Source organism: Conger conger, chromosome 1 (genome assembly GCF_963514075.1).
Source record: "Conger conger chromosome 1, fConCon1.1, whole genome shotgun sequence".
NCBI lineage: Eukaryota > Metazoa > Chordata > Actinopteri > Anguilliformes > Congridae > Conger > Conger conger.
This window is the reverse complement of record NC_083760.1, coordinates 65030440-65043985: the sequence shown is the minus strand read 5'-3', so window position 1 is coordinate 65043985 and position 13546 is coordinate 65030440. Positions and strand designations below refer to the sequence as shown.

General features: G+C 45.1%; 1 protein-coding gene across 3 annotated transcripts in view; it reads right to left on the bottom strand.

Annotated features, from left to right (window-relative positions):
* ulk4 (unc-51 like kinase 4) overlaps positions 1-13546 on the bottom strand; it is a 100120-nt gene that overhangs the window by 51891 nt on the left and 34683 nt on the right. For all 3 annotated transcript variants that reach the window (XM_061250220.1, XM_061250236.1, XM_061250229.1), the window contains exons 23-27: positions 6477-6610; positions 5924-6045; positions 1556-1612; positions 1396-1447; positions 1207-1301 (exon numbers count right to left, since the gene is read on the bottom strand). In XM_061250220.1, the coding sequence (XP_061106204.1) occupies positions 1207-1301; positions 1396-1447; positions 1556-1612; positions 5924-6045; positions 6477-6610 (460 nt within the window). The remainder of the gene's footprint in view (positions 1-1206; positions 1302-1395; positions 1448-1555; positions 1613-5923; positions 6046-6476; positions 6611-13546) is intronic.

Genomic DNA, 13546 nt, shown 5'->3' with positions numbered 1-13546 from the left:
TGTGGGATGAGGAGCACTGTGCCTGGAACAGACCATAGCGGTCGTATACAGAGAAGAGCAAAAAGTGCCATTTCTCACCCAGCTATCATTCACGGTGAAGAATGCAGCAGACTCCTGCTCCCTGAGTCTGTAGTGCATGAATACATTTTCTACACTAACTATGAGACGTTAAAAACACTCTTGAGCAAAGAATCTATGCCAATTTCCTGAAAGAAATAATAATAATAATAATAATAATAATAATAATAATAACATCAGTGAGGAATAAACAAAACGATTCACGCACATGAGCACGTGCACACACACACACACAGACACGCACGCACACACGCACGCACGCACGCACACACACACACACACACACACACACACACTCTCACATACGCACATGAGACATTCACATTGTACACGAGGTGTGGTGTAAAAATGACCAGGCTAGCTGTGTGCATGGGCCTGCATGTGGATGCGCAGTGAGTCACAGACCCGGTACAGACCCTGTGGACTCTAATCACTCGTGGCACACTCTAACAGAAGAGTCTCTCCCATTTCCCTTCAGTGCCACTCCAAACCCAGGCTGACCGGCCCTGACAGAGTCACGCTGCTTTTAAACGTATTTACAGTCCTCACTAATGCTTTCTCTCTGTGAAACGCCACCCTATACTCCAGCCCAAGGCCAGGGAGACATGCAATGGGAGGGTGTCAATCACTGCCAAAGGTAGAGGAAAACAAACTTTCATATATATCCTGTTAGATTTAAACTGTTATTGGTTCGTCTAAACACTGCCTGTCCAAATTCTCCCCTGCAATGTGTTAGCTCTTGATAAATAGTCAATATTGTGCTTTCAGTAATACAGTGTGTGGCAGTTCTATCTGGAATAATCACAGAATGTATAGGTAGCTGTGCACTAAAGCCTTACAGGACCACACTATGATGCATTAATATAAAACACTGGCTAAGGTACTTATTTTTCATGCAAGCTTTCATGTGAGCCTCAAATTATCTACATTGATCAAATAATAATAAAAAACACTTGTGTCACAGGCCATAGGCGGTGCGCATTTGTCACTTTGATATAACATCCTCTTCATAAGAGCAGGTTCCACCCCACATAATGTCCAATACATTTGAAGAAAAAAAATTACATTAGCAAACGAAACATTTCTGCACGAACATGAGTCCCGACCCCAAATTCACTGAAGACTCACAGCGGACTGATGAGGCGTCATCACAGAGGGATGCTGGGTAATGGCCTCCACGGCCGACAGTGTGCTCCTGATCAGCTCCTCCGCGGCGGTCTGCCCTGTAGAGAGCAAAGCGTGCGGCACGTGAAGCAGGAGGGACCCACCCGCACCCCGAAAGCCCAGCCAAGCACAGCCGTCCTCAGCAATACTGACCTACAGCTCTCTCTAAGCTGGTTCCGGAAGAGTCTATGGCTGTGATGTGGTGCTGGAAACACAAAATCAAAGAAAAGCTCAGTAACCGTGACACCATTTCTCCTTCTCTCATTTATTCAAAGAAATATAATCAGCCAATTTCGCCTTCGCAATGTCTCACCAGGAGTGCCCCAAATTTTATGAGAAACTCCTCTGTCACCACCTGCGGCCTGAATATCTGTGGAAGGACAAAAACGGAAAAAAAAACATTAATTCTGAGTGCCATTCATCTCATTCCACCTCCATTACCCATTCACTGAAAACCCTCCCTGTAATGAACAGAGCCAGTCACCACAGAGTCAGTGTATCTGCTGCTACAGGGGAGTTTATACAGCTCAGACTATGTGCTGTTAGTAGAGTTTATACAGCTCAGACTATGTGCTGTTAGTGGAGTTTATACAGCTCAGACTCTGTGCTGTTAGTGGAGTTTATACAGCTCAGACCCTGTGCTGTTAGTGGAGTTTATACAGCTCAGACTATGTGCTGTTAGTGGAGTTTATACAGCTCAGACTCTGTGCTGTTAATGGAGTTTATACAGCTCAGACTCTGTGCTGTTAGTGGAGTTTATACAGCTCAGACTATGTGCTGTTAGTGGAGTTTATACAGCTCTCTGTGCTGTTAGTGGAGTTTATACAGCTCAGACTCTGTGCTGTTAGTGGAGTTCGTCCAGCTCTCTGTGCTGTTAGTGGAGTTTATCCAGCTCAGACTCTGTGCTGTTAGTGGAGTTTATCCAGCCCTGCTGAGCTGTCAGCCCCTGGCGGTGCCAATTCCTCATCGCCCCTCTGTGTCCCGCAGTGATAAATGCACACGCTACTCAGGAGGGAGAATTAATGTCTTCCCGCTCGGTCTTCAATGTCAGACACAGCCTACGCGGTTTATACGCCGTACTATACTCACCCCCTCATACACACAGAGCGGGCGTGCACTGTTCACCCGATGTTTACCCCGCCTTCCTCTGCCCGCGTCTCATTAGGGCTCATTGTAAATATATAAGCTCTGGAGCACACCTGCACGCACACCTGCCTGCCTGCATTCAAAGGTCTGTACTGTAGCTAAGCCCTGTCAGCACCCCTTCAACAAGCAGCTGATCTGCCCCAGTGAGAGCAGGAATGTTTAGTGGTCTGTGTTGTGCTCTTTCTAACGCCGTATATGAGCAGCCTGTCAGTACGACTCCTCGTTTTACCACCTCCCCTCCTGGTCAGAGATAACGGAGCTCACGTTACTGGATGAAGGAAGGGCGTACATGCAGGACCCCACATGCTATTGGCTCTGTCTGTAGACCACTGGGCCCCACATGCTATTGGCTCTGCCTGTAGACAACTGGGCCCCGCATGCTATTGGCTCTGCATGTAGACCACTGGGCCCCACATGCTATTGGCTCTGCCTGTAGACCACTGGGCCCAACATGCTACTGGCTCTGCCTGTAGACCACTGGGCCCCACATGCTATTGGCTCTGCCTGTAGACCACTGGGCCCCACATGCTATTGGCTCTGCCTGTAGACCACTGGGCCCCACATGCTATTGGCTCTGCCTGTAGACCACTGGGCCCCACATGCTATTGGCTCTGCCTGTAGACCACTGGGCCCCACATGCTATTGGCTCTGCCTGTAGACCACTGGGCCCCACATGCTACTGGCTCTGCCTGCAACTCGAACACCGCTTAAATTGGTGCATCGTCCTTCTCGCAGTAAAGTGTTCAAAGTATGATAATGATGAATTTGTGAGGATGTAGTAAGCACAGTCAAGAGCACTTGAGGTCATGCTTTTTGTTATTTAATGTCACCTTGCACAAATACTATGTCGGTCTGGTCCAATCCAGTGCAGAGTAAAAACACAACTACATCGCATGTTTCATTTCTGCAGTTCGGGTAGATGTAAACAATTATTTGCCTCATAAGCAGGTGCTGTATGAGGTACATTTTCAAACTAGCACAGATAATACTAAACTAGTGAGGTAGAAACTTTCCAAACAAACACTGAGATCAATAAAGTTCTTTAGTGCTTTTTGCCAAGCTAACATTGCTTCCCCAGTGCAACATTATCCATTTCCAATAATGTTTAGGCTGCAATTCAGCCTGGAATTGTCTGTTTAACTACACACATTTTCTTGCTGACTTGCCAAATGGCCTATGTTTATGGTTATAACCTTACTGGGTAGGTTGTCTGAAATTAAGAAAAGCATGTAGCTGCTTGCTGAATTTTTATAATTCTGGGATGAGGCCATGTGTAATCTGATGGGATTTAGTATTTGTTTATCATCCTACCAAAACCAAACAATGATATTAAATATATAACACAGAGGAATCTTAAAAACTGAAACCTTCACTCTGCATGCCCTATTTCATATAAACCAGGCACAATTATAAGAAATATGAGGCGCATGGCACCTTCAACCATGTTCGTGTTTGGAAGCAGTATTTCCTGTACTCAAGGGTGAATTCCTCAATACAGCATTTATTGCGGGAAAAGGAGGAAAAACTGGCGCTTACATTTATAAACCTATTGTGTTAATTGGGCCATTGGAAAGCTTGATTAATCAGCCCAGCGGCATCAGAACACATTGCCACGCCAGTGGACCAGTAGGAAGGTCAACATACAAGGTCGGCTTTCTGTCACAGCAAACAGAACACCTGGCTGTCAACCTCAGGTGGTGACATCATACCCAGGCAGCAGGAAAAGCTAGCGCCCTCTCCTGGGCAAGGTTAGCACACAACACCGTCGGGAAAAAAAACAACCATCAATCCACTCGCACACCACAGCAAGTCGCCTGACATCTAAAATCCGTTTCTGAAAAGTAATTGGAAAAGACATCAGTTCAGAAAGTGATTTTTCATAGGACACAACTTTATCCCTGTTTAATGGACTGCTAAATGTAACCTTATAAAAGAGGCACAGAAAAAAAACGAAATATCAGAGTGACAAGTTATTACTTTTAAAATGAGATGACTCAATTTGCCTGCGCGGTTGTGTTTACAGTCCATGAAAATCCCTGGAACGTGGAGAATTCTATTGAATCAGAGGCTGGCTTCATCACACAGCTCAGTGACAAACATCTTGCAAGAGCAAAGAACTCCTCCGTATTCATTTCAGCCCAACTGAGCATGTCAGTGCTAAATCCAATTTTGCACCATTCGGCAAACGGCAATAATCTGGCCTGAAGCAGGGGGGGGATCCAATATCTGAAAAAAGCCCACATTTTCTGCTCTTTTATAACAGACTAAACTGGGCTAGTTTCAATCTTGCAATTTTAAATCTTGACTTTAACGGATTACTAAATGTTAATACATAATAAATGACTTGAACTAGTAGTATACAAATAATTATGATTTATTGTATTTGATATATTACCGTTTTCCGTCAGGAAAAAAAAAAAATCTTTGTGTTTGAATGTTAGAAAATTCAGGACCAACACACAGGAGGCACAGTTTTTAACCTACTGGGGCAATTTAGGCTCATATACTGTTATAACAATAACAATATACTGTATGTCCTTTGACTAATAAAACTAAAATAAAACGGTGAATGCTGCAAACTGTGGGTACATATATTTAACTTCTGAAATGAAAGTCCAGACCAAGTGATCCACTAAAGAATTCACTACCCCTGTCTAAACTTGTGGCTCATTTATTAAAAACCAGTATGTTTATGTAGTATGTTTGAGCAACCTCCGTATTCACTGCAGAAAGCACAAGGGCAAGTGCACCATGTATTTGTGACATTATATTTCTCAGGGTGCTGCAAGGCCTCATTGGTACTGTGTTCTTGAGCCAAAATGGGAGGGCAGGGCTCAGTAACCTGACTATGTAGAGAAGTGGTTTCCCTTTTTCACAGGCAGTTACCCAGCAATGTATTTATGGGGAAATTTCCTCAAACAAAAAGTCATTTTCCTATGACAGCGAGCTACTTGTTCTTTGGCAGGAATGATTGTGCTTGGAGCTGGGTTTCAGGGAGACATGAGGGAGCAGAATTCCCATTACACCCTATGGTAACGCCAGGCCTGGGGAGGGCAGGAACAGTGAATCATGTGGGGCAGCCCAGGTCTCCACTCCGAGTCCAGTATTTGGAGTCACACTCAGACCCAGCGCATACATACATGCACATACACACATACACACACACACACACACACACACACACACAGACAGACACACACAGACACATGCATACACACACACGTACACACACAGACAGACAGACACACACAGACACATGCATACACACACATGTACACACACACCCCCACAGACACATGCATACACACACGCACACACATACACGCACACACACACACGCTCACACACACACACACACACACACACACACAGACACAGACACATGCATATACACACACACGTACACACATACACGTACACACACGTGGAGACACACACATGCACACACACACACAGACACAGACACACACACACACACACACACACACACACACACACACAGACACACAGACACACACACAGGGAGAAGGTCGACCTGTGAGCTGAGAAGATGTAGCACCACACCCATCATTGGCAGGCACTGCTTCAGCTGCTTAGCTTGAATGGTTGATGGATGTTTGCGCCCCGCGATGTTCCCCAGCACGGATAAAATGTCACCTGCGCAGACACAACAGTGACCAATTACAAAACCTGTCACATTTATCAAGACACTCAACAACAACGGCTGAACAACGGCGTGAAAGCAAATGGCCGAGCGCGGACAGAACTCCCGCTGGAAACAAGCTGCCAGAAAGAAAGCAGAGGCAGACAGGCACTTCTAGGTCACGGAGTGGAGTTTACAGTCAGCCGCTGTACCACTCCGAGTCTCACACTTCAAACGCGGGCCGGGCAAGATGTGCCTCGTCGCGGTGCTAATTAACAAACGGAGAGGCACCAAAGGTCAATACCTGGCTGGCTGCTTTAAAATTCAATCAGAAAGGTAATTAAAGAGAAGCAGGGAGATCGGAGGCCGGAGCCATCGATGGCTGTTCTCCGAGGCCCGGCTCACTCGCTCCGTCCGCCGTTTTCACGGAGAGTGATTGATTTACCCAGAATGCCCGGCAGCTCCTGCACGATGTGACGGATGAGCAGGTCCAGGCATTTTGACAGGTATTCATTGCTGCTTTGTTGTTCCCTCCCCGGTGTGGCCTTTCGGACGTCTCTTTCAATGTACATCACCAGCCTACAATCAGGACAAGAAATCATTATTATTCACCCCGGCCCGTAGTCACGCATGGCCTGAATCCAAACACAGACGTGAACGGGAGATCTGCACAGAAAACAATGGAGAGGGAGAGAAAACCAACGGTCTCAAATGAATCCTATTCATCAGAGCTCTCAAGCTCAACTGTTTGTGGGCACTCAGCTATGGAAAAACACCAGTTAGGGCCAGAACATAATGGATTAACAAAAAGGGCTCCACATCAATCCAACATGAAGACTAGCAACTGGCTAAAATGACTAATAAATCAGCACTTTGCAAAAGCTGGGGACTTGGTTTACAATTCTCACTGAATGTATTGGGTCACGTATGGTATGGTAAATGAAACCTTAATATGTTCAAATTTGAATTTGCATAAACATTTCTGAAGAATAATTGAAATTGATAAACAATGAGGCCATAATTGCGGTTCAATACTTAACATTTAGATCATAACCAGTTCCCACATTGTTTTGGCCAACCACCAGGAGACAAAAGGTTTTATATGTTTTGCATGCTTACGCTACATATGTAAAAACACATCAAGGCTTCTCTACCATTATAGGTTCTGTTGACACGAGTGAGATTTGCTGTGAAACCTATAGTTTTAGTTTAAAGGCTGGTTTATACTCCGTCGCTCGACTGAAATCGCAGAATGTTCATGACCGTTCTAACGTTGCCCGACATTGACTATGGTTGTTGTTTGATTTTAAACATAATTAAATTATGAAGTATAAACCGAACACCACTGCGACCAGCAGACCTGATGGAGTATGAAGCAGCCTTTAAGAGACTGCAGCTGTGAGCAGAGCAGGCACATTAAATCCTTCATGAAAGCCTGCACTCGATGCAGCCCGTCCTCCAAAAACGGATGACAGCAATATGAATGCTTTAACACGTAAAGCAGAGGGGGGCCGTGTCAAAGAGCCAACACCAAAGAGACGATATGGAGAATTAAGAGCGCAGTTATCCGACTGATTAATCTGTGTGTGTGAGCATGGGCCTCGGAGGCATCTATCAAACAGATTCTGACCTTTACCGCCTGCACTCTTCTGCTCACAGGACACACTCAGAGCAAGGCTCCACACTGAGAGGCAGGTCTGAGTCTGCGGGGGCTCAGCAGCACTGCAGCAACAGCAGTAGCAACAGTAGCAAAAGTTGCAGTATTAGCAGTAGTGGTAGTAGCGGTCTCGGTACCAGTAGCAGTCGCAGTAGTAGTAACAGTTGCAGTAGTAGCAGTAGCTGTAGCAGTAGAAGTAGCAGTATCAGTAGTAACAGTAGTAGCAGTAGCAATAGCGGTATTAGCAGTAGTAGCAGTAGCAGTATTAGTAGTAACAGTAGTCGTAGTAGTAGTAGCAGTAGCGGTATTAGCAGTAGCTGTAGCAGTATCAGTAGTAACAGCAGTAGTAGTATCAGTAGTAACAGTAGTAGTAGTAGTAGTAGTAGTAGCAGCAGCAGCAGTAGTAGTAGTAGCAGTAGCTGTAGCAGCAGCAGCAGCAGTAGTAGTAGTAGTAGTAGTAGTAGTAGCAGTAGTTGCAGTAGCAGTATCAGTAGTAACAGTAGTAGTATTAGCAGTAGTTGCAGTAGCAGTATCAGTAGTAACAGTAGTAGTAGTAGCAGTAGCTGTAGCAGTAGCAGTAGCAGTAGTTGCAGTAGCAGTAACAGTAGTAGTAGCAGTAGCAGTAGCAGTAGTTGCAGTAGCAGTATCAGTATCAGTATCAGTAGTAACAGTAGTAGCAGTAGCAGTAGTTGCAGTAGCAGTATCAGTAGTAACAGCAGTATTAGCAGTAGTAGCAGTAGCAGTAGCAGTAGCGGTAGCAGTAGCGGTAGTAGCAGTAGCAGTAGCAGAAGCAGAACATTAGCAGCGCTGCTCACGGGTGGGGCAGGGGGTTTTGGGGGGCTGGGGGAGCTCCAGTTCCTGTGCTCTCCGCCTCCAGGCGCCTGCTTAATAAGAGGCGCCGTTAATTAGCTTGTTTGCCACCGCGCCGCAACACCCCGCGATGGGCTGCCGGATATACAACAGCCAGAGATTTCTGCTGAGACCCGTCTCTCAAATTAGACACACCAAGGCAGCGGCAGCAGAGGAAACCGTGAAGGACCTGACAATAAGCAATAACACTGCAGGGGGAAAAGGCCAGGGCTTTTGACAGAGTACAAAACAAAAAGGCCGACTCTCGACATGAAACAATGGGTGTGCTGACACGCGTTTTATCTTCCACCCGCCGCCTCTCCCCGCTTCATTTAGAGGCCCGCTCTTCCGCCATGGGGACACAGATAATTGGAGGAATGACTGAACTCACTTGGCTAAGTGTTGCTGCCCTAGTTATTTGGAGGTTTGCCTGTGCAGTACTTTCTTGGGTAAACTTAGTCTTCCCAGCGCCACTTTTTGTATCTGTCAGCAGCAGAAGTCCAATCCTGCATTGCTGACACGGTCTGCTCTGCTGCAGGAGGGGAATGCAGAGCCACACTCCATGCATCAGCAAAGACAAAACAGTCACAAAACCCTCTCTGCCAAGAACAGGGGCTACCAAAGCTACAAAGACCATAAGAGTCCTTTCATTGTGTTAGGGCAGCCTGTAGCCTAGTGGCTAAGGTACAGGTACACGACTGTGACCCGGAAGGTTGGTGGTTCAAGCCCCGGTGTAGCCACGATAAGATCCGCACAGCTGAAGAGCAAGGACCTTATTCCTGCATTGCCCCAGGGGGGATTGTCCCCTGCTTAGTCTAACCAACTGTACGTCACTTTTGATAAATGAGTCAGCTAAAGAATAAATTATTATTATGATAAAAAGGATGGAAGAGAGAGCACAGGGAGTGTGGCTAGGCGAAACGCGTGGGGAAACGTGAGCTGAAACATGTCGCCTGATGTACTCATGTGCTCCAGTGACACAGTGAGGCATTAGAATATGCACTTGTGGAAGAACACTTAAAACAACGCAGGGACTCTGCAGGCTTTTAAGCCACTCTGATTCAGTGTGATCGGTGGAAATAGGGGGAGGGCTTTATGAAAGATCAAATGAAAAAAAAAAAAAAAAAAACTCATATCAATTTTAGCTGTGACAATCGCAACCTCATCTTGATAATAATCAAAAAGCTAAAAGCTTTTTTCCTTCTTCAAACATCAATACCCTCCACTTCAGGCCTAGACACGCTTCTCTCCCATCTTCACAAAGTAATTCCCTTCCCCTCTTGTAGAAGAATAAGGCCCTAAAGTGCTCGTAGGCGTGTAGGTGATACTCAGCTCTTTTTTTTCTTCCAAATTCTCAACTTCAAATATTTAGTATCAGCATTCCGAGTGGATCTGAGTCAATATGCTTTCAAACAAAGCTTTTCATATCATATTAAATGGCAGTGCCATTGGCAAATCATTAGAGGACCTTTGTAAGGTTCTTGTTTTCCACTTCCTGTTCAAGCTTGATCATACTCATTATACAAAGGAGCATGCTACAATGTTATGAGAATAAGGCCATGTAGTAAAATCAGAATAACTGCTTTACTGTATTAACCTAGCATATGACAGTTTTTCATGTCTTTGTTTCCCATCTCATGAAGAAAAGGCTCTTTAAATACATGGTACGATAATTAGTGTTACCTTCCCAAGAATGACATCACTTCACAATATTGTTATTGTTCAATATAATTAAATGATCACACCTCACTACAGCAATGTTGAAAGAGAATTGTGCTGATGGCTGCTATACGCAAATGGCGTACGCAAGTGGGTCCTCTGGCATTTACACCTGCAGCGAAGATATGCAAAATGGCGGATGATTCATTTGATCCTGCAGATATCCCCCATTTGCAGAGTGTATCACGTGTCAGGAGCTTTACCTTACTATTAGGCCTGCCGGCCGGCCAGGAGTGAGGAACAGGGTGGAGAGTGGCAGTCTCACCTTCACTCTTCCCTGGAACGCCACGTGCCCGCAGACTTGGCACGCCGCGTTATAATTGGACTCCGACAGGAATTCAGGAGTAAAAATTACAGGATTGATGGGCGTGGCAGCCGGACATTTCAGCTTGCTGCTGCTGAGATGGTGTGTGTCTGTGTGCGTGTCTGCGTGCGTGTGTCTGTGTCTATGCGTGTGTGTGTGTATGCACATGTGTGCAGGTGTCTGTGTGTTCATGCGAGCGGGTGTGTGTGTTTCTGTGCGCGGGTCTGTGTGTGTGTCTCTGTGTACGCATGCGTGTGGGTGCATGTGTGTGTGTGCACGCATGCGTGCATGTATGTATATGTGTATGTGTGCGCACATGCGTGCGGGTGTGTGTGTGTGTGTGTGTATGTGTATGTGCGTGTGCATGCGTGGGGGTGTGTGTGTGCACGTGGTGTGGGGAAGGGGGAATACGCAATTTAACAAGTGTTCTGCTGATGGGGAAAAGTGCCCACTCAGCTCAACACAAAGAATTCCTCTGTTCATTTAACGGAAAATCAAACCGCAGTGCACTTCTACAGCCTCATTCAGATTAACTGCCTGAGTCGGGAATTATAAATCCTCTCCCTCTGCCCTTTATCGTCTTGGGCAGAACACCAGTCTTAAAAAATACAGCTCTTTAAAATGAGTATTCTTTACATTTGTTTCCATTAGCAGTCAGGGAAGGAAAGCACTTATTTCTTACACAGCGGCATAAATAAGGGTTCACCTTAACACCAGAGGCTTCTCAGACAGGAATGATGACCAGACCTATTCAATCTCACAGTCCCCAAAGCACAGGACCTACTGCAGTACCCCAAGCAGCTGAAAGAAGCTTTGCTTGGATCCAGGAAATGCAGGTGCTGCTCATTGGTGAGGCAGGTAAGGAAACATTAAACAATAGCCCTTGACAAAAAACTGCCAGAAACAGTTGCAGCAGTCAAGCATTTCAGTTCTAAAAAATTATTGAAAATGAAATTACAATTTTATCAGGCTCTGTATTTTTTCCATTGAAATTCATTATTCAAGACAAAAAAACATAAGTGAATCAAGTACTGTGACAAAACAAAATTCCTCTGTGCAAGATTACAGTTGAACCTAAAAGATATAAATCCTTTGGGAATGGGTGAGGTTTAGAAACAGTCCTAACTCCGAAACAAAGGGAAGTTAAAATACAACTCTTTTTATTTTATACATTTATTTCAATGCCTAATTGCTTTAAGCCTCGCTTTTTTAAACAGGCTCTCATTTTGAAGCCACAAATCTGTGTATATGATAACAGCCAATAATCAAAACAACAAGGCAGATTTCTTGTATAACTTTCTATTCCCCCTATGCTGGCTTTTTTAAGAAAGATGCAGCATAAAAATAACCTGTGTTAAGGTGACAACCGTTATCAAACAATTTAAATACAAATAAAGAATTTCAGACACAAAGGGAAAGACAGGCTGTGCATTCTCAGCCTGCTGTGTGGGATTGTAGCCCTATCATAAAAACATGGCATCAGGGAAAGAAGAAACAGACGAATACCTGACTACCCTGCTCAATCTAAACAGCATCTAGCACAGCTAATTAATGAACTCATCCATCAATACGGAAAGGAACAAATTAAGATGCATGTCTTCATTTGCACAAGCAGCTACAGCTGTTTTGGTTTCATCAGGCTACTCTCAGAAACTTGCTCCCAACTGACAAATTTTAGATGGTCCCAGCACACAGCTGTAAGGGATGGTGTATTACCCATTTTTTTATCTTCAACAATGAAAAGCGCGTCTCATTTCTGTTTAAGGCTCATCTTTCTACATCAGAGATAATGCATGTGTTGTATAAAAAAGGAGCTTCAAAATGCATAACTACTTATTCCACGTCCAGGTTCATACCATGATTGGACGACTGGCCAGATCATACCTGAGGTCCATGTCTCTGACGGCCATGTCTATTTGACCAGTTTATTCATTTATTTCCTGTTGTATGGCCTGTAGGGGCAGTAGGAGAATGCGAAGCTCATTGTACCAGAGAGAGACATGGCTCAGGCAGTAAGAGCAGTCGTCTGGCAGTCGGAGGGTTGCCGGTTCGATCCCCCGCCCGGGCTGTGTCGAAGTGTCCCTGAGCAAGACACCTAACCCCCAAATGCTCCTGACGAGCTGGTCGGCGCCTTGCATGGCAGCCAATCGCCGTCGGTGTGTGAATGGGTGAATGGGTGAATGGGTGAATGAAAGCATCAATTGTACAGTGCTTTGGATAAAGGCGCTATATAAATGCCTACCATTTAGAGAGGGGGCTGAATTCTCTGCTCAGTCTCTACAGAGCACCCCACTATCCAGCACAGCTGGTGACCTAATTACAGTATCGTAATTAAGCCATTTCTGACATCCACTCACTCCAGACCCTGGCTGAACAACTACCCCAGTGATAAACAGCAATAAGTGTCAAAAAGGCATCATCGTTTACAGCAGGATGAGACAGGACTGCGGAGCTGTGTTTTTATGCCAGCCAGGCTTATCTGAGCTTAGTAACAGTGCTCAAAGAGGTGAAGAGCCAGGCAGAAACCGTACTAATAAACATCAGTCAGGCAGTCAGAGTTACTGTCCGGAAACAGCATCGGTGGTGCGTTTTGCTATCTGAAAATTTAAACGAAAGTAACAGATAAGAAAGAATGCAGGCTTAATTAAGGCATCCATCCTTCCAGTGAAGTATTCTCTGATTGCGTGTGTCATCAACACAGTTCCGCCAATTTCTGAACACTCTCATTTTTAACCATTTGAAGCATTGGATTTTATGCATTACAACTAAATTTAGAGGACAATGAGCTTCAATCGGTCTGAAGTCACTAGACTAACACTTCTGCAAGACATTTAGATAAAGTACTTTAAAATAGTGTGAACCGTCCCTTTAAGATGATTATTTGGTCAGAATTGGGTCACAAGGCTGAAATGTTCCTCTGTGCAAGGCAGGGCTTCGTCAGGGTCATGCATAGGAGGGCCACATCACTGAATGCCGTTTTCAGGTA